Genomic DNA, 26378 nt, shown 5'->3' on the forward strand with positions numbered 1-26378 from the left:
TTTCATGCTGCTCAGATGTAGTGTTCTACATATGTAATTGTGACGTCATAACAAAGGCACCTCTGACGTCCTAAAAATCACACTTATTCCCCATGAGGAGTACTTGCCATGTGCCAAGTTTCAGTTTTTTTTCCTTGGTGCAGTTTCAGAGATACAGAGGTCCAAAGTTTTTCCATTTTGCCAACATGGCTGCTACACCACGTGACCTATCACGTCATAATTATCATTAAAACATTCTACAGGAGTAGTCAGTCACACCTATGGTGGAAATTTTGTCTCACTCCGACAAGCGGTTGCGGAGAAAAACACGAAAGTTCTTTGCTGACAAACAAACAGACAAACAGACGGACCCAAATGCAATACCCTCTCCTTTGGCAAGGGTAACAAGAGGTCGCTTTGGAGGGGAAGGTGGTCAACGGTTTTGCTTGGGCTTTGGATAGATGAGTTCAGTGCACAGACAGGAAGAAATGGAGTTCTTGATGTAAATTGCAACTCTATCCCTGGGAGTTGGGCAGGCCTGTCGAACAGGAGGAGACAATAGCAGGGGACAGACACAGAATAATCAGGGGCATCCTGTGGGAGGGAGGATTCAGGCAAGCAGATAATATCAGCTTTAGCAGCAGTGGCCAGTATTGAGAGATTTTTCAGATTGCAGTGGAGACTTCAGATGTTCCAAGTGCACACAGTTAGGGATGAGAGGAAGCAATGTTGATGGAGTGGAGTTAAATGGAGAGGGGTTGGGGGCAAGGCAGAGGTTACTCGTATAAGGGGCAGGGCCTGAAGATGGCGGGGAAGGAACGGGGTGTGAGGGAAGTGAGGAGGGTGGGGTTTGAGGTAAGGAGAGAGGGAGCAAGGTGTGAGGAAATGTAAAGGGGTGAGGTGTAGCGGAAGTGGGGGGCGGAGGGGTGACGGAGGGACACGTAGCAGGGTTCCAAGCGTACTAAGTTGAAGGTGTTCATTACTGTAATCCTCCACTCATGACAAAATGAGCTTCTTTTGAGAATTCCAAGGTCAGAAAAATGAAGACTGACAGTTGAATTTGGGTGGCATAAGTGGAAATGAGAGCAATAAAAAAGATATCACCACATGAACATGATGGGACATTGGCGATTGTGTATTTGTGAGCATCATTGGGTCTCATTGGGTGGCGTAGTGTTGCCTGCCAAGTATCTTCGGCCTGGTTAAGAGCAAACGACACTACAAGCAAACATCAAAACGCAGACAAGATAGTTGTTAGAGACAAAATATTTTTGGAAAGAAAATACAAGTGTATTTAACAAGTGACAATGTTTCATAGGAACAGTGCAGCATATTTTCACCAACTGAGTTGAAGTGTTTTACGAAGTTAAGACACAACTTACAAAGGATTGCACAGTGGATCTGTACTCCATGAAAACACATGCTGTTTTAACAACAACGTTTTCTCTTTACAATATATAAGGAGCAGCAATGACTGGAGGCCTGAGCACTGATTTTGAAATGCACTAGCAGGGATACCCGGTGTGGCCCGGTTAGGGGGGAATGGGAGGCCAGGGAGGTGAGAAGTGGGAGAAACAGGAGAGCCGGAAGGGCTGAGAATGGGGCAGGTGACCCGGGGGCAGGCGAACGGATGGGGTGGGGGTTGGGGAGAAACTGTGTAGAGGGCAGGAGAACCAGAACACCTGTGGGTAAAGGTCTGAAAGGAACAACAGTGGGTAAAGGGCTCTTAATGGTCTTGAGTCTTAAGTGTCTTTGAGGTATTATGGGTCTTACAGGTCATTGGGTTGTTAAGAGTCTTTGAGGTCTTAAAGGGACTTTTGGGTTGTGAAGGTTCTTCGAAGTCTGTTGGATCTTAGGGGTGTTAAGAGTCTTCAAAAGACTTAAGGGTCTTAAAGGGTCTTTTGGGTCTTCGGGGTCTTCAAGAATTTTAGGGATCTTAACCATCTTTGGGGTGCAAAGGGTCTTTGGGATATTTGGGGCTTTAAAGTGTCTTAATTGTGTTCAGGGAATTCAATGGTGTTAAGGTTGTTATGGGTCTTTGGGTCTTCTGGGTCATAAGGGGTCTTATCTCTCAAGCATGTGAAAAAAGGTCTTATGGTTCTTCAGTCTCTAAAGGCTGAGGTTGTGGATGAAAATACACTGAGAACAACCCCCAGGTTGGACTTGGTCTGTGCGCCAAATGTGGTGGTAGGTGAACGTATTATTTATTTTGTTACGTTATAATTGTGTGTGGAGTCAGGCCAGCTGTGCAATGAGCCAATGGGTGGACGACACAGCTCCACTAATTAGGTGTGCTGGCCTTTGGCCATGTTCTATGTCACGTGATGTCTGTTAACCAATGAGATTACATATAAATGAAAAAGCCCACAAAGTGATCTTTAAATTTTCAGGTGGTGGAAGTAAATACCCTTAGGACAATCCCAGGATCGGATTTGGGCTGTGTGCCAAATTTGGTGGTTGTCGGTCCAGCAGTCCTTAAAAAAACGTGAACAAACAGAAAGACAGATGGACATCTTATGAATCTTATTTATTGGATACTAGCAAAAACAACCCGTCGCTTCGCTGACGGGAGTGTGAAGGAGAGGGGGAGTGGAGAAAGAGAGAGGGAGAGAGAAGGGGAGTGGAGGGAGAGAGAAGGGTAGGGGAGGGAGAGAGAAGGGGAGGGTGAGAGAAGGGGAGGGGAGGGAGAGAGAAGGGTAGGGGAGGGAGAGAGAAGGGGAGGGTGAGAGAAGGGGAGGGGAGGGAGAGAGAAGGGGAGGGGAGGGAGAGAGAAGGGGAGGGTGAGAGAAGGGGAGGGGAGGGAGAGAGAAGGGGAGGGGAGGGAGAGAGAAGGGGAGGGTGAGGGGAGGTAGAGAGAAGGGGAGGGTGAGAGAAGGGGAGGGAGGGAGAGAGAAGGGGGGTGAGAGAAGGGGAGGGGAGGTAGAGAGAAGGGGAGGGTGAGAGAAGGGGAGGGGAGGGAGAGAGAAGGGGGTGAGAGAAGGGGAGGGGAGGGAGAGAGAAGGGGAGGGAGGGAGAGAGAAGGGGAGGGTGAGAGAAGGGGAAGGAGAGAGGGGAGGCAGAGAGGATGGAGGGAAGGGAGGGGTGGGGAGAGGAGGCCGGGGAAGCTCGGAAGGGGAGAAGAGTGAGGATGGGGGGGTGGAGGTGGGGAGAGCAATTCCTCACAAAACGTTGCTATACACTGCGGAAGGGAGGGGTGAGAGAAAGAGAGTGAAAGGGAGAGAAACAGCGAGAGAGCAACATTGGTGCGGGAGAAGAGTGGAGCATTTTATTCGGAGGGGGGGGGGAGCAAGGAGGGGACAGAAAGAGAGAGTTGGGAGGAGGAGGAAAAAAAAAGATAGGTGAGGGGTGGAGGTGGCATTAGCAAAGATATGTTATGCTTAATGACCGAACACGAATATGGAAAAAAAATCTCATGTCAGAATAGCTGAACACACGATAACACAATAGAGTTTGTAATGTTAACCACAGGCACATCCGCAAAAACTTTGATACCCCAGGTCCAGAAAATTTGTGGAAACATTAACCAAAAGCAAAGACTGAGAACATGGAAGTACCGCTCGCATATGATTCCATCGAGGGTGAACATCGAAAACAAAGCATTGCGACCAGAAAACATACTGAGGTACAAATAAAGAGAGAAGAAAGCATTGCTCAGTGAGGTGTTAATACCAGTGATTTTTAACTAAACAATGCAGAAATCAAGAAAATGACCAAATACCAAGACTTCAATAATTAAGTGAAATGATCCTGGAAGCTGAAGAATGCCAAAGTTGTAGCAGTGATAGTTGGAGCTACAGGAACAATGACAAAGAACTTCACAGAGATATTAAAAACCATCCCTGGGAAAATTATGACAAACGAACTGCAGTTGGAAGCTATCTGGGGCTCAGCGAGGATCATAAAGAGAGCCCTCGGCACAAAACTTTGAGAACAGAAAACTTCAAATCTTGGTACATGAATGGTGACCCCTCACCGAAATAAAGGTGGATACTTTGAGCCCACCCTGGAAGTACTCCATTCCACATTCTGAAACTCGCAGATGAAGATATGCACACGCATACACACACACACACACACACACACACACACACACACACACACACGCACACGCACACACACACACACCGGTGCCAAATGCCATTGTGGTAATACAGCTTATGTACATACACACATGTGCAAATGTACACACGCATTAAAAAAAAAAATGACAAACACAAATATTTACCTTGAAACAGCATTCTTTGAAAGAGGATTTAAAGTGGGTAATTATCGAAATTCAATTTAGAAATGTACCAGGCCAGAGAACACAAAATGTCAATCTATACTTTATGCCTTCGCAGGTAGAACAAACATGGTGAACACCTGTTCAGATGAACCTTCAGTTTTTTTAATATGTATCGATGTCGAAGTGAGAGGTGGATTACAAATGGAGATCGCAAAAAAAGGTTAAACAAAGCAATATCTTGTAAAAATAAAATTGCACATTTTCAATGGATGAGACGTCTCCCGAGGCACCCACCACACGCACCGCGGGACCCATCAAAGGCGGAAACGTGTGTCTAATCGATGTGAGATTGAAAGCACGGATAATTTTTCCAGAAACGAACAACCAAGCAGCTTGGAGAAAGCTCGTCAAGTGACTTAAACATTGAAGCAAGCACTCCAACGAAACGGTCGATATGAAACGGCTCCCTTGGCATGCAATTGGCAATCACCGAACCATCATATTAAACAAACACCACCAGGAGATGCCCGAAATGTCACATATGTCCAAATTGGATAAATGAACACTTTTCTAGGAGTCGGAACTGCTTGTAAGTTACATTCTGGAGCTTAAATTTTGAAATTCTTCTTAGTTTAAGAGATGCTCGTGGCGATTGCATGTGTGGAAATGAAATTAAACAACAAACACTGATGTCTCTGGGCGTTTAGAAGCATTATGCAATGTACCCAGCGATTTATAGCTATGATGAACAGGTTGTTCCAAGTTTCAGCCTGTTCCAAGTCAAGTTGAGGTTAAGCAGGCCAAAAAACATGGTGGCTTCAGATCCCAGCGAGGTTTCCCAGGAAATGCTTCAACACCCCAGACAGCGAGGTGGCCGAGGATCGCCTGGTTAAGGATATAATTAAATAAGGCTGTTAATTATCTTCAAAGGGGGTGTTTTAATTAACCGAAACACCCAATTTTCACTCTTTCACTTGTTGGATTTTTCTTGGTATGCATGCAAAGTTTCAGGCTGCTAGGTTTTATGGTTTTGGAATTATGGAGGAGACACATTGACAAACACACTGACACACACACACACACACACACACACACACACACACACACACACACACACACACACACACACACACACACACACACACACACATACACACACACACACACACACACACACACATTGCCTTTTATTAGTATTGATTATATTTATTTGAAATTTAATTTGTGATCAAAGAAGAGCCAAGTGGTCTAAATGGTCAAAGGTCTAAGCTGTCTTATCTGCCTGAAAGGTATAAGGGGTTGAAATGGTGTTAATATCTAGGGGTCTGAAGAATCTTAAGTGTCTTTTGGGTCTTTGGGATATTCAGGGTATTTTGGGTCTTCAGAGTCTTTCTGGGTCTTATGGTTATTTTGGGGTCTTCAGTGACTTTTGGGTCTTCGGTGACTTTTAGGTCTTCAGGGCCTTTTGGGTTGTTGGGATCATATGGGTCTTTTTTGGTCTTCAGTGACTTTTGCATCTTCAGGGTCATTTGGGTCTTCAGGGTCTTTGGTGACTTTTGGGTCTTCATTGTCTTGGGGACTTTTGAGGCTTCGGGGTCTTTTGGGTCTTTGGGGTCTTTTATGTGTTTGGGGCATTGTAGGTCTTCAGGGCCTTTGGGGTATTGTCTTATGGGTCTTCGAGGTCTTTTATGTGTTCGGGGCATTTGGGGTCATTGGGGTCTTTCAGTGTCTTTGTGGTATTTTGGGTCCTTTGGGTCTTAGGGGTATTTTGGGTCTTCAGAATCCTCAGGGTCTATTGCGTCTTCTGGGTATTTAAGGGTCTTCAGGGTATTTTGCGTCTTTAGAATCCTCAGGGTCTTAGAGGGTCTTTACAGGTCTAAGGGGTCTCAGCATTCCAAAGAGTCGAAAGGTACATTCCAATAATACGTAAATAATGGACATATAGTCACGTCTGGACGCACCGATGGAGGGACGGACGCCGAGACAGAGCTCTTTTTGTGACATATCGAGACATATCGATGTGGGTCGTGGGCCATTTATTTCTCAGAAGGGAAGAGTTTTAGATAAAGCTATATGTTACCGGAAATTTCTTAACTCCTTAAAATATGAGCAGGAGGCATTTCTATGTCCAAGAATCAACCCTGGACAGGATGCAACTCCAACACAAGCTGTTGTATGTCAGGACAGGAAAATGACAATCACACAATGGCCTACTGAGGCAAACATGTTTACCATCCACCAGCAAATGCTGGCAGACTGTGATCCAACTTAACATCCATCTGAACGACAATGCATTCATTGATGATAATATGCCCAGCCTGCAAAGCAAGAGGATGAGCTTACAGTGGAGTGAGAATCCAACCCAGACAAAACAGCTAAAAGAATGTTCTGCTACTTCTGCACTGTTCTTCCAATACCTCACCTAATAAGCCTGGTGTTGGCTTTACGGTGAGGATAGCTGGCTTAATATCTTAGGGGCTTGAATTTAAGCCCCTGTCATCCATTGAATAAACACCAGGTGGGTTGACTCAGCCTATCTTCCTTCTGAGGTCTGCAAAATGGTAACGGGGAGCATTGCATCAGCGGCACAGTTGCGCTCCGAGAAACTGATGCAGCCGATCATCCTTTGGCTGGATACGAATAAATAACTGACCTCACTTAATATTGAATCCTTACTATAATCCATTGTCTGGTGTGTGTGTGTGTGTGTGTGTGTGTGTGTGTGTGTGTGTGTGTGTGTGTGTGTGTGTGTGTGTGTGTGTGTGTGTGTGTGTGTGTGTGTGTGTGTGTGTGTGTGTGTGTGTGTGTGTGTGTGTGTGTGTTTCTTTGTCACGCCTCTCGTTCTACAGTTGTGGGCCGATTACTTCCAGCCTTGCCACAGAGGATCAGCATGACGCCAATTTATGGAAAGGGGTGTTTTTATCTTTGCCAGTTGTCTTGGGAGGGGATGGGGGGGTGGAGGAGGAAGGGTGGGATGCAAATTCTCCATGTAAATGTGTATCGTGCAGCGTTGCCTCTCGGTGGGGGAGAGTATTACAAGTCCACACCATTTAGAGGACAGTATTCCTGACCACACGTTTTCCAGTGCTGGGGGGTTATTTTGAATTATAAACAGTAGATGTTTTGCTTCTGGCACGTAACAAGGATAACAAGGAAATCTAACACAGGTGGAGGCCATTCAGCCCATCATGCCTGCATGAACACCACACCAACCCATCCACACAAGACAAAAGAAAGAAAATGGCAAAACTTTTTAATTCATGAAATAAATTTCTTTGTTCGTTTGTTTTTGGCGTTTTTTTTTTTTGTTTGGAGTTTTTGTCGGTTTTCTTTTTTTGTAGTTTCTGTACTTTTTTTTTCTTCCCCTCAGGGGAAGGGGCATGGGCTTGGATAAAATCATACTGCATCAACCACACAAGCTCCCTTGACAAGACCCCCACCAACAAGACTCCGGACACACATACACAATCACTCATCAATGCTCAAACGACCTAAAAGTCGAATCAACATCCCCATACCCCTCTATCTCTATAACTTCCAGGTACCTATCTAATTATATTATAAACTTATCTACCTTTTTCTGCTGCCACTACCTTTCCAGGGAGGCCATTCCATTCATTAACTAATCTCTGAGTAAAAGTCACCTGCCTTGCTACCATCTTAACTCTCCTCTTCTTTACTCTCAGGTTGTGGCCCTTGGTCCTATCACTGTCTACTCTGTTGAATAATTCATTTGCACTTATTTTATCAATAGCTTTCATTATCGAAAACATCTCTATCAAATCTCCTCGTAACTGCGTCCTTTCTAGTGAAGAAAGCCCTGTCTCCTTCAGCCGCTCCTCATAGCTGAGTCGAGCTGGCCCAGAATCAATCTAGTAGCCCTGCGCTGAACCCTCTCTTTGGCATATCTGTCCTTCTGGAACTGTGGTGACCAAAACTGCACACGATATTCTAGATGTGGCCCTCACTAAATTCCTGTACAATCTTAACACTACCTCTTCTGATTTATAGTTGATCCCCTACCAAATACAATTGAAACCCCTATTTGCTCTACCTATCGCTGCCTGGCATTGCGCTGCCTGCTTACCTCCCATATCTAGTACCAGCTCCAGATCCTTCCCCTGTGTGACACTCTGAAATTACCCCTTGCATCCTGTAATCTCTATTTTCATTGTTCCTTCCCATCCCCAACAACTTACACTTATGAGGTTAAATTACATCTGCCAATCTTTTGCCCAATATACGCAAGTATCAATACTTTCCTGAATCTGATCACCACCCCCTCTGCTATCCACCTTACCTCCAAGCTTTGTGTCATCTGCAAATTTTGAAAGCTTACTCTTCACCGCATTATCCAAACCATTGATGTAAATAATGAATTGTAATGGTCCGATTACTGATCACTGAGGTACCTACTACTTACATCCACCCAGTAAGACATCCTCCCACTCACAGCCACTCTTTGCTTCCTACCACGAAGCCAGTTTGCAATCCAATTAGCTACCTGACCAGCCACTCCACAAGCACTCACTTTGGCTAACAACCTCCAATGTGGTCCCTTATCAAATAGCTTCTTACAGTCTACATATACTACGTCCACTGCCTTTCCCTCATCCACCCAATCAGACGCTGTTTCATAGAATCGCTAAAAGGTTTGTAAAACAGGAACTACCTTTGGTAAACCCATGCTGACTACCTTTAATTAGTTTGTATTTGTTTATATGGTTCCTCATCTGGTCCTTAATTAATGTCTCCAACACCGTCCCCACAACTGAAGTCAAACAAACAGGTCTATAGTTTCCCAATTCTTCTCTGGATCCATTCTTAAATAATGGTGTTACATTCACTTCTCTCCAATCCTCCGCTACCTGTCCTGACTCCAGTGTGCTCTTGAAACTATCCGTTAACATCTCGCTTACCTGCTCAGCCACTGCCCTCAATACTCTCGGGTGCATATTATCTGGACCGGGAGCCTTATCTTCTCTTTGATTACCTATAGCTCTTCCTTTACTTCCTCCACTCCAATCTGGATCTTCTGTAAAAGCCCTTCCTCACCTCCTTGATAGATACTCTCAGCTATTGGCAATTCTCCTGACTGTTCTTGTATAAAAGTTGAAGAAAAATACCAGTTTAATAAGCCTGCCATCTCACCTTCATCACGAACCACTCTCGCGGTGCTATTCCTCAATGGGCCCACACTGATCCGAACCTGTTCTTTTCCCCTGATATACTTCATGAAAGCCTTGCTATTATGTTTAATATTCTTAGCCATCTCCTTCTCATACTCTCTTTTGGCTTGCCGAGTTATTTTCTTAACTTGCCTCTGTTTACTCCGATAGTGATATAAATCTCACTCCAGTCCTGTTATTTTAAACCTAATAAATGCCTTCTGCTTCTCCATAATAGCGTTCCTTATGTCACTGCTCAACCAGCCTGGTCTCTTTCTACTTCTAGTTTTATAATCCGGCAGATATGTGAAAAAAAAATGTGCCTTTAGTGATACAAACATGAAATTTGGCACACTGCTAGGGCAGTATCTTACAAAGGGTTTTTGATATAGGGACATTCCAGATTCTTCCCAGAGCCAAAATGGCGGCCATTTTACAAAATAGCCGATTTTGTGTTGTACAAGGAGGATACATGTGGATACAACTATATTTAAGAAGCATACCAGTGGTTTTATTTAACTAAATATAGATTCTAGCAAATAAGAAATAGCAAAGAAAGGTGACAAAGCATGAATAAACCATTTATTTGGTCATTTTTTGGTGCATTTTTGCACTTTTGGACGGTTTTCTACAACAAACTCTTCAAAAAACTGTTATCAAGCACCATGGAATGACTGTTGTTCATTTAACACTCTTGAACTCAGAGGAAGTGCTTCTGTTTGATCCTAACATCAACTTACAGAGTCAAAATTATACAGTGAAACCTCTAGATCCAGGTAACAGAGTCTACTATGATGCATGGATACATGTGTACATGTTACAAAATTATCATCTGTGATCTCTCTTGTCCCAGTTCTACTCTCTTGTACACTCCCCACCACAGTGACATAGAGCTGTGCACTGGAGTGCAACCTTGACACACTTGCACTGTCCTCTGCATCCCTTTTTGCAGCCACACCTTAGTAGTTGCCGACATGCCTCAGTTGCCTCTGGGAAGGTTGTCCAGTATATGTCCCTATAGGCACTAGTTGAGCTGGGATTGTGGTCGATGTTATCCACTGCGCCAGTCGTGAACAGACCACTCTTCAGTTCAGGTGGGCAAACTGCACCCTCCTGCTGGAAGAAGCGGCAGATACTGTTCCCCAAGTCCGTGGAGATGCTCAGCGCCCTATCATAGGAGACGGAGAGACCCAAGTGGAACAGAGTGTCAACCATGTCTCGTTTGCGAGTCTTTGTGTGCATCAGCATTCCCAGGTACACAGGCACGGGGGTCTCCCGATTGTGGCTGTGCTTGGTAGACTCAATACTCATACTCTGTCAGCGGCGTGCGTAGCTGTTGAACATGAGGAGCTGTGAGATTGTAAGAGTAGGTGTTGATACAGATGAGTGGCTTGACTGCTCTTGGATCGTGGGACCATTCAGGATCATAGCAACTAGTGCCACGAGAGAATTTGGCACGGATTGTTCTTGGCAGAGGGCATCAAATGAACCACTAAAGGCTGTCTTCATCCTCAACATGTCTCTTCGGATTATGTTCGCGGCTCTAGCAAGATGAACACCATCACTATCAGCATCGTATTCACAGGCCTTGTGAAGGGCTGATCCGATGTCCTCGTTGAAAGCTAGCAGAACATCTCGGCCAGGCTTGTGCTCCTCCATGTCCGGAAAATATGTCATGATCCGGTGCTTGAGTTTGGTCGAGTGAACACGTCCAGTCAAGACTGTTCCAAGCTGTTTCAGCCGGTTGCTGTACAGACTTGTTAGGTTTGCCAGCTTGAAAACTGGTGCCACAAGAGCGTCCATGCGGGCATCATCGATGTAGGACACCAGTTCTCCGAGAGCTATTCCATGATTGATATCATCCTGGTCATCCAAGGTTCTCTTTGTGTCCCTTGCTTTGTTATAGAGGGAAACCAGACACTTCACATGGTACAGGGCATCTTGCGCCATCATATCTCCAGCACCCAGTTTAGCAATAAGTGGCTTGTTTTCTAGTTTCAGAGCACATTTCCTGACTCGTCTGTCCAGGTCAAAGGTAGAAGCTTTGCGCAAAGACTCGTTACCTGCTGGCTTGTCACAAAAGAAACACGTTTCGAGCAGTGACTCTGTGCGGTCTACACTCTGACGGGTATACTTTCGTGTCACGCCTTCGGTATCCCCACTGGTTGTTTTCCTCTTCTCTGCCCGAATCAATTGATTTTTGTTGTATTGTAGTCTGCACGAATCATGCCACTAAGCCCTGTGGTGCTGGAAGGTGGACTCAATACCCTCACCATCGTCCAAGCGGGACATGTCGAGAGATTTTGGCAAGCAGTCGATCTCACTGAACCTGAGGAGGTTGTCTGCCAGAGTCTGGTATCCAGACCCTCCTGTGCTTCGCTTGGAGTCAGCTGGACAATGAAGAGGCTCAGTGGTGTCCATCTGACACAGCACACATAGGTTCCAGTCTGTCTGGTTAATTGATGTAACAGATGTACTTGGCCCTCACTGCTGGGGGTCTAATAGTTTGAAATGCTTGGCCATTGTCTTGAACCACCACCAATCAGTCACTGTAAAATTGGGAAGAACCACCACCAAGTAGGGGATTAGTCTTTGGGTACACTACAGTGGAGTTATCACCTGAAAACAGAATAGCAGAGTTAAAATGTTTTCAACTACGAACCCCATCCCAGAGGAGATGCATATATACACAATGGCGATCTTGGGTGATTGTCACTCGATGTCCCCAATAGGCCACCATACATTATTTCTTTGCGCTGGACAGGACCATGTTAAACCCAAATCAATATGAACACACCATTGTAGTTTGAACATTTCTATTATGCAATCATGAAAATTAATACAGTGAGTACATCAACATCGATTTCGCAAATTTATGCATTTAATCGTGACATTGCCATCTACCAGTATCTAATTAATAATGGAAATATTCATGGAGTCTAAGTTCCTTTCACCAAATTTGATTTTTGATCTATTTATATTTCCAGAAACAATATTCAGGTAACATTCACATGCATGATCATATTGCAGAGCTCTTGTTCCAGCCATGCATTATTGCGATGGTAAACTGTTATCTGTGTCCCTCATAGACCACCGTAGATGTCAAATATGTGTCAAATTTTTAGTCAAATATGAAGTAGATAATGAAGCATGTGCATACTAGTTGATAATAATCATATTATACTCACTACATTGTGTTTTGCACCAAGCACGTATGACTTTGCTGACCTTGTAGGCAGAATTTGTTATTCGTGGCAGCCATTTTGTAAAATGGCCACAATTTTGACCCTAGGGGTAATCTGGAATGTCCCTATATCCAAAATGTTTCCTAAGGGTATGCTATAACTGTATACCAAATTTCATGCTTGTAACCTCAAAGGCACAAAACTACCAGAATATTTCACATATCTGTCGGACTATTACACCTCATTAGAAAGACTTACTCTGCACTCTACACATTTGATCCTCATTGGTTTCCCATTTCTCTGATGCTGATTGTCCTGTTGTTAGTTTCTCCTCATACCCTCAAGGTTTGCCTTCCAGAAATCGAATAGCCTGACCCTACTATCGTGAACTCTAAACCTTAACAGAATCTTTGCACACACAATGTTATGGTCACTTTTCCTAAATGATCCCCGACCTACACCTCCTCCACCATATTGGGATCATTACTTAAAAGGAGGTCGAACACTGCACTCCCCCTAGTGGGTTTATCTACAAACTGGGTTAAAAAGCAATCCTGGACTAATACTAGGAAATCCTTATCTGCTCTACCCTTCCTATTTTCTTGGACTCAATCTATCCCTGGCAAGTTAAAATCCCCCATTATCAATAATCTTCCCTGACCACATGCCCTGGGTTTTTTCGTTGTTTTGCCAATGCAGACCTGTCAGGTTCCCATACACCACCCAAATAAAGGTATGCATCAGAAGAACATGTTGCATGTTTGGAACAAGATCGTCCGTAGAGCGAGTACTCTGCAAGAAATAACAACACATTCGTTTCAGGAAAACGTGCACTTCTTTGGTGATACCTTCAGTAAATGTCATGTTGATGTGATCTTTGGTTCAAATTGCTGAGCAAATCCAATATGCAATACTAGGTTGATTTTGTAATTTAATTCTTTATTGCAATGGTGCCATCATTTGGACACAAGCTCTTCCTTGAGTTTTTGACAGTGGAGCAAAAAGGTACTTTCTTTCCTTCAAGGTTTTTTTTTAATTTTTTGCCATTTAATTTCCCTCTTGGCCCTATTATTTGCTTTCTCTGGATTTGGAAATTCATTTTATGACCAAATTGTGTGGCCGAGAAACTTGGCAAGTGATGAAACACACTTCTTGATGAGGATATGCTATCTCAAAGAGAATTGTTATGATATCCAGGAGCACAAAACCATGTATGGTGACTCAGTTTGTTGTTGGCGATGTGAATGTATAGAGCAAGTTGCTCTTCATCAAAATGTCACGACGTGGCGTGTTTTTGCAGCATGGACAAAAGGCCGACCTTCAAGGAAATCGAGAGAGATCTATCCCACTATCTCACTACGCGGATGCAGACCTAAAACAGCAGCATGAATTTCCACCTGAACTTCGTGAACAATTGCCTTGACAATTCGCTTTCCTCTTGTCTTCAGCTGAAGGATTTGACAAACCATTTGAGATATTGTTCAATTCACTGATCAGCCAAACTCTCAGGTCGACCACGGTACATCTTTGGACAAACACCAATTTATTTTATGGTCATCCGTAAGATTTGTTGCATTGTCACAAAGCAAGCAAGAGGAAAATTAACAGAATCAAATATCCTTCGCTTCTTACTCTGTATTGAAGTTTTGAATTCTAACACAAATTTATTTTTCTCTCATTTTATATACTTCAATGTTATACCCAAAATGAGCCTTGTAATGATTGGAGCAGTGTATTTATAATTTTAAAGGACCAAAACCTTACAGTACATTGTAGACTTATTAATAGTAAATGTTGATATTTGGGGTGTCTAAGCTTTCAGAAGAGCTTAATTATGTGCATTAAGACTTTGCTGAAGCTTGCACGATGAGGGCGGTTCTAATGAGAGTTTCATTTTCACATTTCGATTGAAATTTTGGTTTTGTTGAAGTTTATTTCCACACTCCAAATATTCATGGAGAGTTCTTCAGTAAGATCTCCCAATCATATAGGATGGTCTTCCATGACGTGGCAGTATCACTCTGTCATCAGTTGCCCTCTTGCCATTTTTCATTGTTGTTTAAAATTTTCAGGTGTACATAAGTTCCAACAAACGCTTCATGGTCGTTTGTTTTCTATCATAGAGTTTTGTAGGTTTTGCCAAGTTGTTGAATAAATTTTATAAACCCACAACTATTTATAATATCAACTTTTATTTCAAAGAATGTAAATGCTAATTTCAGCATACAATTAGCGATCTGCGTGAGCGGAAAAATAAGTCAAAACAAGAAGCTGATCTTTCGGTGCTTTACCTTTGTCGGAGCAAAATAGACCTTTCTCTCCACGACGCATTAATCGCCATTTAAGGCATTATTTCCTGTTTGTTTGAGCTTTCATTGCAGCCACCCTCATAATTGTAGAGTTTTTTTTTTAACTGTACCAACTTGACCTGTGTTTATATATTCCTGCAGTGTGACTTTCCTCTCCTAAGCAAAGCATTAGAGGTATATGTGTTAATATTTGATTGGTGAATCTTGTGTTTCAAATAGTTTATGAAATTTGTGTTCAGCTGATAATTGGGAAATATTAAGAGTCTGTATTGGTCAACAATCACCAGTGATTCATGCAATGTCAGACCCATGACTTCTGAGTATTTCCACTAAAGAGGTCGTGTAATTAAAAAGGACATGCCTGTAAATGTTGGTGAAGGAAAGGAGGGGGGGGTTGCCTCACCCTTACTCAACTAATATAAAGATGTTCCCTTCTCTTTCTGGTATTGCCTACAATCTCAGTATTTGTTTATAATTTTACCTGAGCACTTGTTTTGCATGAAAATTCATGTTATGGGATACTTGCATTATTTGGTTTTCCAAATCATGTTTGATTATTATTACAGGCAGAATCAAGCTAATGCTGGATATCAGTTTCAGGAGCCCTGCAGTAAAACTTCCGACGACTGTAAATCCAAATTCAATGCACTCAGACATTCAGAATCTCAGAATTATGCTCTAAAATTTTGTTATTATGAGTGAAAAGAGTATAATTTATTGGTGGTGAATGGTAAGACAGAACAACATGACATAACAAATAAAGCATACATTCTCTTGACACGTTTGCAAATCATCTTTTGAACACAACAGCTCCTGAACCAATATAGAAGCTGACCAGGGCTTTAAACTACCCTATCTAGAGTCTTATCGATAATTCCATACTGTTTCCTGCTAACACATGTAATAGTATGACAATAAAAACAAGGAAGAGCACTCAGATTGCAGACCCTCACCAGGACTTGTTTTGTGTCGTGCATTTTGTGTGGTGAATAAACGGAAGGATGTACTAAATGAAAGGTCATTGATTGCAAATTAAAGATCTAAATGATCAAGATGTAAAGGTCAAAGGTCTGGAAAATTGTAAAGATCAAATGGTCTGAAGGTCTAAAGGTTGAATTGTCTAAATGGGGATAATTAGGTCTAAATGGTCAAAAGTGTCTAAATGGTGTAATTCAGGCCAAAGGGGTAGAAAGGAGTATAAGAGTTTTCGGGGTTCGAAAGGATTTAAAGCAATGATCTTCACTATTGTTTAGAGGGGGCCACTTTTGACGAGAAGACATCAGTGCGAGAGCTGCCACACCACCTGCAGGACTCCATCATGGCTGCTATTTGGCCCTGTCTCCACATATTCTTGTTTGTTGTGGTTAACTGGGCTGTAAGCATAATTGTTTGTATACTGGAATCATATCCTGATGTGGTTATGTTACTCTGATGCTTCACGTTGGAACACTCATTTGAAACCATTGGGCCATTTTGATAGCATTTATGGCGATTATGATGGGGTGTTTTCACATTATGTATGATTGACCGCATGTCAGGGGCCGCACTTTAGGCCACCAGGGGCCGCCAGTGGCTCATGAGTCGTGCATTTGATGGGCTTATTCTCACGAACACGGATCTTTCCCAGAACTGTATCGTTAAACAAGTCAAAGGTTGATTCTAACAAAAATGCAAACTGTCCTCGGGTCAGAATATAATGAATATAATCAGAAACAAAAAAAGCTATAATGGACCCTGAGCAATAATGGACCTGAGAGCACTTCAATAAACTGATGATTTATCAAACTACCGTGTATCGTGGTCGAATCTTGCTATGGACCCGCTATTTCTTACAAGAAATTAAAAACTTATTAACCTCCGCCATCGAAGATCGGAGGTTACTGTTTTCAACCCTTTCTGTTTGTTTGTGAACAGTATTACGGAAAAACTCCTCGACGGATTTCGACGAAACTTGGTGGGGGGTTAGGTATGGTCCAAGGATCATGCCATTAGATTTTGGACTTGGTTCAAAATCCGATATGGCCGCGATGGCGGCCATTTTGAAAAAAATATTTCAAATTTTTGTTTTTTGCATTTCTGCATGTTTTAAGTGATTTCCAACCCCCCCCCCGCCCCCCCCCCCAAAAAAAAATTGTTAGAGAAAAAAAAATTTGCAACTTTTTTTTCAACAAAATTTCGATTTTTTTTTTTTTTTGCATTTCTACACGTTATAAGTGATTTCCAACAAAAAAACATGCCAAAATTATAATTGCGGCTGATTTTGGAACTTCAGGTGGATATACCCACGTAAAATAAATTTCTGTCTCAAGGAATCTGGTTATGACGAATGAATTGAGTATTTAAAAGTTCAAAGTAAAAGGGAAAATTGCAAACTATTACTATGTGAGCACTGTTGACGTCAAATTGAATGAATAGGATATCAGGTTCACTTGAGTGACCGAGCAGTATTGGCGACGGAAGTTTTGCACTCTACCGAGTGCTCCCCCTCTAGTTGGCTATGATTTTGAAGTTTATAAATGATCCTTTGGAAAAAATGAAGTGAGTAAATGCTGAAGTGCTGAAAAAACATGTGTGTAAACGTCACTTAGACCTTGGTTAAGTGTAACTGCAGTGGGATACTGTAAGGTAACTGGCTTTATTCCAAAACTGAAGCAGCATTCTGGGTCTCGAGAGATCAACGCGATCCAGATCGAGCCATAGGAACTGCTTTATATTACATCTCCTCTCCTTCAGAATGAAAATAAATAAATGAAAATAAATTTAAAGATTGGATTTCACTTAAAATCAACAAATGAACAATTTTTATGAACACACATAGCAGTAATAATAATAACAATAATAATAATAATAATAATAATAATAATAATAATAATAATTTAACCCACACATAGCAACCCACCCACGCACAAAAATCAAAGCAAATCAAGGATTCAGTTTGCCCGGCCGTTTTACAACACAGCCTGAGTGAGTAGTAGAAGGAACAGGCTCGTGGAGCTGTTCATCCAGCACAACAGTGGGGGACAATATACATGTATTTGAAGAGGAAGGGGGCAAAGGAGAAATTGCAGTGATCACCATTGCTGGTTTGAGAAGGGGAGGAAGTATCATTGTGTTCATCATTGTCCGACTTTCCTATCTCTGGCTCGTAGACATAGCCAGTGTGGTTGGCCAGCTCGTTTGAAGATCAGAGATGTTGGCGATTCCTGTGGAACAAACGGTTTACTGCTTGGAGCATGTAGCACCGAGGGGATCATGTTTTTGTATGATTTCACCAGGAACCCATTTTCTGGTGCCAGGAAGCAGTTCCATATGGGCTTGCCGACCCTGAAAAGGTGGCCACTCTCGTGCTACTCGATCATGAGAGAACTTTTGCTTGGTCTTTTCCATGTAAAAATGCCGTTTAACCTCATGAAAGCTGTAGGGCTTTGGTACAAGTAAGCTGCACTTTGCAGGAAGCTTGTTACGTGGTCTTCTACCCATCAACAGCTGTCTAGGGGACAAGTGTCGTCCTTCCTGGGGAATGGTGCAGTAGTCTAACAAAGCCAGATATTTGTCCTCTGCTTTCTTCCACAATTTTTTTTTACAGTTTGCACTACTCTTTCAGCTTCACCGTTAGCACGAGCAAATGGAGGACTGAAAGTAGTTTGGTTAATGCCATAATCAAAACAGAATGATTCAAACTCCTTGGACACGAAAAATGATGCATTGTTGCTCCTAAGACCTTCAGGTATACCATGTGAACTAAAGATGGATTTTAGAGCATCAATTGTTGTGCAGCTTGTCATATCCTTGAGCTCACATACCTCTATAAATGTCGAATAATAATCGACAAACAAAATGTATTGTTATCACTCAAACTCGAAGAGGTCCACGGCGACCTGGTTGAATAGTAAATCTGGAATCCGTGTCAGTATGAGCGGTTTTGGAGGAAGCTTATTTTGGTAATCAGCACATGTAGTGTAGTTTTTCACTGCCTCTTCGATCTGTTGGTTAATTGTTGGCCAAGAGAGCACTTCCTGAGCATTGCTTGCACTTTACAATACCAAGGTGAGAGTTGTGTATGATGGAGAGCAAGTGCTGACGGAGACTAGGTGGCACTACTATACACATACCTTTATAGATAATTCCATCAGAGACACCTAACTCACTCTTTTAATCCCTGTTTGGTCTCAATGGACCACTTCGTTTCGGTAGCTGGGCCATCCAGTGTGGATCATGTCCAACAGAAATTGTAACTCTTGTCGAGTCTGTTCCTGCAGCTGGACATACCTCTCCTTGGTGATGGAGACGAAGTCTAACATGGAAACCTGCTCCAGATTGACTTCTTGTCCCGACAACTGGTGCATCTGATAAGCACGAGATAGTGTATTTGGTAGCTGCATGTCTTTGCCACTTTTATACACTACCCAGAGATCGTACCGTAACAGCATCCTCAACAGACGCATGTGAGCAGACAGAAGAGGTTTTTTGAAAATCTCTTGAAGTGGCTTGTGATCTGCAAAATACAGTCACCGTCTTGCCAAATATGTAGCAGTGGAATTTCATACAAGCATGGAGGATTGCAAGCATTTATTTTTCAAACTGAGCATCCTATTGTTCCACCTCCAATAGGGATTGCGAAGTGTATGCAATCGACTTCCCCTCCTGCATGAAGACACCACCGAGACTGATACGTGTGTTCATGCAAGAATACAGGACAGCATGTAAGCCTTTAATTCTTCAATGGTTACATGTAAGCTCAGACAGTGTTAGTCGGTGTTAGTGCAGTGCAAACGTTAGAAAGTTAGAAATGAAACGTGTTAGAAAGTCTCATGGAAATGAAAACTTATTTCTGCGGGTGAGTTTTAGGCGATGAATGAAATTTGATGTGGATGGGCCATCTGAAATTTGAATACCACACGTTTCCCATACGGCATTCATTTTACTCAATGCACCTTCAAAATATTTATAAGCAAATAAGATCACCATCCGAATCTCCGCCATGTTACCGGGAACTAATTGTTAATGAAGTGACGCATGCATACACAGGGAGTATCAGCAAACAGTGACGCTCAGTCTCCACAGTGTATTATGGTGAGAACGTCCTCTCCCAGCCCAAACCATTAAGTGTGTGTGTTTTACTTCCATTATGAGCCAAAAAATATGTAGACTTAACGTAGAAGCCATGAAATGAAAGATACTACAGCTCTACTTAGTTTTCTCTGTAATTTACCTCCTTTTACTCCACTACACACATGATGTATATGCGATCAGAGGATTAGAGGCTAAGAGCTCAGCAGCACTTTGGTCAGTGTATAACTAATACCTTTTCGAATATTGGCGCTAACTATTTACCAAGCTGTTTGGCATGTTCGTGCTCTGTTTGGCATGCGACTTCGGTGGTCTTTGTTTATAAACATCATAATTTCATATCCCACGAGAGATCGAATGCAAATTAGTCATAAACACATCAGTGAGATAAATTTATTTTGATATAGTGTTTTTTCATTCATCGTCATTGTCAACAAGTCTACAAGCTCAAGTCTAAAGTCAAGTATCAAGCCACAAAATGTGCGACTCGAGTGTGGCTCAAGTCCAGGTCACCGACTCGAGTCGCCATCTCTGTCTGATTGAGTTTAAATGTCAACAGGATTTTCAGATCAGCTCACTGAATTCAACCACCAATTATTTTTGAGGGCAACATAAGCCAAAAGGTCCAACATAGGTCAAATTTCTGAAATCCTCAATTTTCATCCAATTGACTTGAAATTTGAACAAGATTTGCATCTCAGGTCACTAAATTCAACCACCAACTATTTGTGAGGTCGGCAAAGGCCAAAAGGTCCAACGTCGGACAACATTTCTAAAATCTTCAATTTTCATCTGATTGACTTGAAATTGGAACAGGATTTCCATAAAAATCACTATCACGTCACGTGGTCTGGCAGCCATATTGGATTAAAAGGAAAATCTTTCAAAATCTTCGGAGGAGAAACCGCTGAACCGATCAATGAAAAATTTAACTAATTGATCTACTTGCCACGGGAAATGTGGTTTGATAAAGATAACGTCATTTGCCACGTGGTCTGGCAGCCATATTGGATCGAAGAAATAAACCTTAAAAAAACAAGAGTTGGCTCGCACCAAGCCCTTCTCAAGACTATGCGGGGTATGTATTCGATGAATCTCGTTCAACTATGTTTCTGCCTTTGTTTGCGGGAACGTTGATTTTTTTCATGTCGAAAGAAAAAACAGGAAGCCTACAAAGCTGATATGCGTTCGCATTAGCCCGCTCAGCACATTGGCACAATTTGTCCTTCTGAGGCATTTGCCCGCCTTCTTGCCTGTCAGTGCCACCATTTCCAGACTGTGACGGTAGGCCAACATTATACACAACGTCAGAACCTTCCCTTTCAATTTCCTTTATATCTTTCTGTCTGCATTAATCCCTCCACCCTCCTACACACATTCTCACCCCCCTTAATCCTCCTCCTCACCTCTGCCTCTGACTTACTATTCCCAGTCACTGTTCCTCTGAGATACTAAAACCGATTTTCCTGTCTGATCTCCATCCCCTCTAACCTGATATGCATATATTTTTTATGTGCTGTCTGACCCACATTACCTCAGTTTTCTCCATATTCATCTTCAGCCCATGTTTCCCAAATGCCTTCTTTCACTCCCCCAGTGCTTCCCGCATCTCCTGCCTTCTCTCCCCCAAAACAGTCAGATTGTCCACCTACAACATCCTCCAAAGAATTCCCCTCATGTTTACCTTTCTCCTTACCAGCTCCATCACCATGATAAACACGAGTGGGCTGAAAAAGCTTCCCTGCCTCAAACTAATGCTCACACTGATCTCCACAGCCATTTTAAGACCAACCAAGACTCTTCCCTTCATTCCTTTGTGCATCCCTTCCACCAACATAACATGCTTCCAGCACTCCCATCCATCTCAGTATTGCCATCACCATCTCTCTCGGGACAGTGTCGTCGGCCTTCTCTCGGTCCACAATTCCAAATGCCATTTCACCTTGGACCTCCCACCTCTTCTCCACCAACTCTCTCAGCATTGTCGAAGAAATACTAAGTCCTTCAGCACAATTGAACATTTATTTAACAAACAACATAATGAGCCTAGTGTGGCTCAGTGGTTAAGGTGGTGGCTTGGGATCCTTGGGGTCCTGAGTTCGAGCCCTGCTGGCCACCGAGTTTGCATCAGGGGGGTTGACTCAGCCTGTCATCCTTCCGAAGGACGGCAAAATGAGCACCAGTATACTGGCAATTTTCCCTGCAGGGTCGAAGGCGACTAAAGGGTTGGCGTCAGGAAGGGCATCCGGCTGTAAAAAAAAAAACAGTGCCACAAGAAAGGGGAACCATGATTGGAACCTACAAAAAGCTGACCCCTGCTCAGGGATAAAGGCTTTCAAATGGTGTGTTGATTATTTAACAAACAACATATACAAACACATACGTATGTGCATAGGAGGGACCGGAATACAAGACTTGTTCCAGATCTCTCAAATACATGATATAGTTAAGTCCATTATATAGAATCCAGTGAGACGCAATATTTTTTATGTTCAAATGCTGGCGCCATTTTGTCTGGTCTTGATATTCCCAGGTGGAGCTCATCTTCAACCTTCGTGCAGCCACCAGCTTGATTGGTTGCAGAATTGTAGCATATATTTCAAACCCATATGTGTAGATTCTCTCCCGGCACAGAATGATAGAATGATGTGAAACGCAACTCTTTTGGGTATTTTGATAGATTGCTATAGTATGAAGGTTAAAAGTCAGTCTGCTTCTCACAAACTGGGGAAATATACTATCTTGAAGCAATTAGAGCTTCGTGAATACATCTGGACATTTCCTTAGACCCACATTCCAGTTGTACTGAAATCATATTCCCTATCCAGCTTGATGGTGCCTTACACCTATCATTTGATAAAATCCTTTAGCAAGTAAATATATTTAAATAATAGGCACTTCTTTGCATACTGAAGTCAAGCTTGATTGAAAGGTCAGCCTGCTTATTATCTCTATTATAATACCAAGCTTGCACACTAAAAACTCGGCTCGCCATCACACGATCCCTATGAAATTGCTGTGGCACTTAGCGGACATGCCGACAATGTTTGGGAAGTCGTGGTGTTCCAAAGTACCATTTGCATTTTGCACAATGCATATTTTTGTCATTCCCCGTGTACGGTCTGTCGTCTGCTACCAGCTATGTTGTACTGCTATCCCGTGCATGTGCACGGGTATAGCTAGTATCTTTTACTCGGCAGGTCAAAAACATCTTTCAATACAAAGGATAGATATGATTATATATTCAAAAGTAGATACATGTTCAAACACATAAAATCATACCATATTTAAGTACATTTTCTATTACAATATATTTATTTTAATATCAATCTCTAAAAAACAATATTTCATTATTGGTTTTATCACCCTCAAACCCATTATGCTAATTTCAGGGAAATTGTATCAACAGCATGAACATCCCTTCACCCAGCCTCTACCCTTTCTAAACCCCTGCTGCTCTTCTCTGATATCCATCTCCACACTCTTCCTTGTCTTCTCATCCAGAATCCTCTCCAGCGCGTTCACGACATGACTTAACAGCATAATGCCCCTGTACTTCCCGGATCTTGAACATCGCCCTTCCCCTTCCGTGTCGACACAATTAATCCTCTCTTTTCTTCATCCTCTTCAATTCTGTTTCTTTGCCTCTTCTTCGCCGCCCTTGGAAGGATGACAGGCTGAGTCAACCACCTGCTGTTAATTCAGTGGCAAACGTGGCTCAAACTCAGGACGCTCAGATCCTAAGCCACCACTCTAACCGCTAAGCAAGCACCAAGCTAGTGTTTCTGTCGAGGAGAAGGAAGATAGTGCTACTGTGGAGGATAAGGAAAACAGTGTTACTGCGGAGGAGAAGGAAGAAAGTGTTACTGCAGAGGAGAAGAAAGAAAGTGTTACTGCAGAGGAGAAGAAAGAAAGTGTTGCTGTAGAGGAGACAGAAGAACTGTGTTGCTGTAGAGGAGACAGAAGACTGTGTTGCTGTAGAGGAGACAGAATACTGTGTTGCTGTAGCGGAGACAGAAGACAGTGTTGCTGTAGAGGAGACAGAATACTGTGTTGCTGTAGCGGAGACAGAAGACAGTGTTGCTGTAGAGGAGACAGAAGACTGTGTTGCTGTAGAGGAGACAGAAGAATGTGTCGCTGTAGCGGAGACAGAAGACAGTGTTGCTGTGGAGGAGACAGAAGACAGTGTTGCTGTAGAGGAGACAGAAGACAGTGTTGCTGTAGAGGAGACAGAAGACAGTGTTGCTTAAGCGGAGACAGAAGACAGTGTTGCTGTAGAGGAGACAGAAGACTGTGTTGCTGTAGAGGAGACAGAAGACAGTGTTGCTGTAGAGGAGACAGAAGACTGTGTTGCTGTAGAGGAGACAGAAGACAGTGTTGCTGTAGCGGAGACAGAAGACAGTGTTGCTGTAGAGGAGACAGAAGACTGTGTTGCTGTAGAGGAGACAGAAGACTGTGTTGCTGTAGAGGAGACAGAAGACTGTGTTGCTGTAGCGGAGACAGAAGACAGTGTTGCTGTAGCGGAGACAGAAGACAGTGTTGCTGTAGCGGAGACAGAAGACAGTGTTGCTGTTGAGGAGACAGAAGACAGTGTTGTTGTTGAGGAGACAGAAGACAGTGTTGCTGTAGAGGAGAAGGAAGACAGTGTTACTGTGGAGGATAAGGAAGACAGTGTTACTGCGGAGGAGAAGGAAGAAAGTGTTACTGCTGAGGAGAAGAAAGAAAGTGTTGCTGTAGAGGAGACAGAATACTGTGTTGCTGTTGCGGAGACAGAAGACAGTGTTGCTGTAGAGGAGACAGAAGACTGTGTTGCTGTCGCGGAGACAGAAGACAGTGTTGCTGTTGAGGAGACAGAAGACAGTGTTGCTGTTGAGGAGACAGAAGACAGTGTTGCTGTTGAGAAGACAGAAGACAGTGTTGCTGTTGAGGAGACAGAAGACAGTGTTGCTGTTGAGGAGACAGAAGACAGTGTTGCTGTTGAGAAGACAGAAGACAGTGTTGCTGTTGAGAAGACAGAACACAGTGTTGCTGTAGCGGAGACAGAAGACAGTGTTGCTGTAGAGGAGACAGAAGACTGTGTTGCTGTCGCGGAGACAGAAGACAGTGTTGCTGTTGAGGAGACAGAAGACAGTGTTGCTGTTGAGGAGACAGAAGACAGTGTTGCTGTTGAGGAGACAGAAGACAGTGTTGCTGTTGAGGAGACAGAAGACAGTGTTGCTGTTGAGAAGACAGAAGACAGTGTTGCTGTTGAGGAGACAGAAGACAGTGTTGCTGTTCAGGAGACAGAAGACAGTGTTGCTGTTGAGGAGACAGAAGACAGTGTTGCTGTTGAGGAGACAGAAGACAGTGTGGCTGTTGAGGAGACAGAAGATAGTATTGCTGTAAAGAAAGAAGAAAGTGTTGCTGTAGGGGAGAAAGAAAAAAGTGTTGTTGTGGAGAAAGAAGAAAGTGTTGCGGAGAAAGAAGAAAGTGTTGTTGAACAGCTGCTGACAAAAAAGGATAAGCTCTTCCTCAAAAAACAAAGGAAGAAGCAAAGACAAGCAACACACAAAATTGCTGGATTTGAAAGAAACCCCACAGTGTTGGCAGGGTACATCAACAGCAACAGATGTCTCACTGTGATGAAGTGCTGCAGCAGCAACAACAGCCACAGAATGGTGTTTAGGGATTCCACCAGGAACAAAAGCCTTGCCGTGATGACTGATGGCAGCAACATCAACAACCGAAACATAAACAGCAACAGCAACATCAACAACAGAAACAGCAGCAACATCAACAACAGAAACGGCAGCATCAATAACAGATACAACAGCAACATCAACAACAGAAACACCAGCAACATCAACAACAGAAACAGTAGCAACATCAACAGAAACAACAGCAACATCAACAACAGAAACAACAGCAACATCAACAACAGAAACAGCAGCAACATTAACATCAGACACGACAGCAACATCAACAACAGAAACGGCAGCAACATCAACAACAAAAAAGCAGCAACATCAACAGAAACAGCAGCAACATCAACGACAGAAACAGCACGTTGTTCAGTGGTTCCAGGAGGAACAGAGGCCTCACTGTGAGCACGGATTGCAACAGCAGCAGCAGCAGCAGCAGCAGAAGCAGCACGACGGTGTTGAGGGGCCATACCATCTGTCGGGAATTCAACAGGTAAACACTCTTCATTACTTTGGAGAAGTTGGGGTGAACATACTGGGTACAAACACAACCAACCCCAAGATGGAGACGTCAAGTTGAAAGGCATTTTGGCACTTCAGCTTTTCTGGACATTGCTGCTCATGTGTCTTTCAATGAAAAATATCCTGAATGATGGAGATAATTCAATTCTAATTTTGATGGGAAAGGTAACTCATTGGCATAGTCATATTACCCTGGAAGATAAAAAAACAAGAACTTTTAACTCCCTTCGATTGGATTA

The 26378-nt window shown here is 43.0% G+C and overlaps 1 protein-coding gene and 1 pseudogene across 2 annotated transcripts in view; one reads left to right on the top strand and one right to left on the bottom strand.

Moving 5' to 3' along the window:
- LOC147025340 (tyrosine-protein kinase SYK-like) overlaps positions 1 to 15644 on the top strand; it is a 67607-nt gene extending 51963 nt beyond the window's left edge. Inside the window, exon 3 of one of the 2 annotated variants that reach the window (XR_015059463.1) lies at positions 13858 to 13883. Coding sequence is in view for 1 of the 2 variants with exons in the window: in XM_085886227.1 (XP_085742353.1) it covers positions 13858 to 13933 (76 nt within the window). In the remaining variant the exon portion in view is untranslated. Of the gene's footprint in view, positions 1 to 13857 lie in introns of both variants that reach the window. The other variant, XM_085886227.1, reaches the window with a different exon arrangement.
- On the bottom strand, positions 614 to 12207 carry LOC147025341 (uncharacterized; annotated as a pseudogene).
- Positions 15645 to 26378: the final 10734 nt, after the last annotated feature.

Source organism: Eptatretus burgeri, chromosome 6, assembly GCF_056783735.1.
Source record: "Eptatretus burgeri isolate ZD-2024b chromosome 6, Ebu_testis_v1, whole genome shotgun sequence".
Classification (NCBI taxonomy): Eukaryota; Metazoa; Chordata; class Myxini; order Myxiniformes; family Myxinidae; genus Eptatretus; species Eptatretus burgeri.